This window comes from Nanorana parkeri, unplaced genomic scaffold, assembly GCF_000935625.1.
Source record: "Nanorana parkeri isolate BGI_ZX_2015 unplaced genomic scaffold, ASM93562v1 scaffold43, whole genome shotgun sequence".
Taxonomy (NCBI): domain Eukaryota; kingdom Metazoa; phylum Chordata; class Amphibia; order Anura; family Dicroglossidae; genus Nanorana; species Nanorana parkeri.
The window spans coordinates 2,469,819-2,471,256 of record NW_017306311.1 but is presented as its reverse complement, the minus strand read 5'-3'; the positions used below and the strand labels follow the sequence as shown (position 1 = coordinate 2,471,256).

General features: G+C 36.4%; 1 protein-coding gene across 2 annotated transcripts in view; it reads right to left on the bottom strand.

Moving 5' to 3' along the window:
• Window positions 1–1,438, bottom strand: part of HLX (H2.0 like homeobox) — a 17,844-nt gene that overhangs the window by 14,058 nt on the left and 2,348 nt on the right. The window contains exon 2 of one of the 2 annotated variants that reach the window (XM_018572059.1): window positions 410–589. The exons of the other annotated variant lie outside the window; for it this stretch is intronic. Within the exon in view, the coding sequence (XP_018427561.1) occupies window positions 410–589 (180 nt within the window). The remainder of the gene's footprint in view (window positions 1–409; window positions 590–1,438) is intronic. 2 annotated transcript variants of the gene reach the window in all.

Genomic DNA, 1,438 nt, shown 5'->3' with positions numbered 1-1,438 from the left:
TGTTATTATTATTATTGTTAATGATGATGATAATAATAATAATAATAATAATTGTTTTATAAACATTTTTATAGTGTAGTGTCAGTATATGATGCTTTTGAAAAAGCTCATGCTTTGTCTCCTTATATTTCTTCTATATGTGTTATTGCACATGATAAAGAAATATTCCTGTGGTATATTTAGCCACTCTTTTTCTGCAATTAAAAGCTTTTTAGCATTGTTTGAAGGGGTACTACACCGACCCATAGAAGGCCATGCATGTTATTGGGAGAATGTTGCAGAGATGATGATTTGATGACAGCAATGGGCTATTAAAACCCGCATTAGCCAATGAATGAGACCCGTAATGTGTGTGAGTACCAGATGTGAGCAGTGAACTATAGACGGACTGGCCGGGAGGGGACAGTACCTGGGAAGGTGTCCTGGAATTGCTGCACTGAGCTCCTCTGGTTGCTGTTTAGTTGCCCCAGGATAGTCGGGGTATCAGTGAGGGGATCTAGAGAGGCGAAGAAATGGCTGGCTGTAGACTGCATGTGGGGGGCAGTGTGGACTCCTGACTGGCGGCCTGAGCTGATCAATGAGGTTAGATCTGTGATCACAAAGGAGAAGATCTGTTAACAGATCCAGCTGTACCCGCTCACATGCCAGCATCCACCCCAACACTGTGCCCCACTCACCCCGCACCCCTATACCCCATATGCTGCGCACAGAGGTACAAAAGCACACATCTAGCGATCGCAATAGACGACTGTCTACAGGTAACACTCCACTCTACAATATATAGATAGTAATACTCAATTCTACTTAAAGATATCATTCGTAAAAAATAAATGTTCTCTCCTTTCTATATAAAATACAACATGCTACGCTCTTGCCCTTAAAAATGTATTGCAAATCTCAAATCTACACAGAATATGATGCAATATTCAACACTTCCTAAAAATACAAATTATAATATGCCTATCTCTCTGATGCTGTCCTGGAAGGTGACTAGAGAAATACAAATTATAATATGTACAGCTCGTTTTATATTAAATGCGACACATCATCCCATTGTACTTAGATATATGCAACATTCAGATCTACATAAGAGGACGAGGTAAAACGTTATTCTTCCTAAAAATACAATTCATGAAAGATATGTACTCTCCATTTTATATATAATACAACACGATATTCCATGATTGATATATATAGATAGATATAGATAGATATATCTATGTCTATCTATATCTATCTATATATATATAATATCTTTTGACAAGAGTTAAAAACGGACTAGATATTTCAAGCAAGGACAGGTTCGCTTATGTAGCCCTAAAATATATTTTATTTTTTATAAGATTTTTAGCTCTTGCTCCGTTAGTGAAGTGAAGGTGTCCTGTTATATTACCTATAATTGTATTGATATATATGATTGATGATTAATTATATTTTA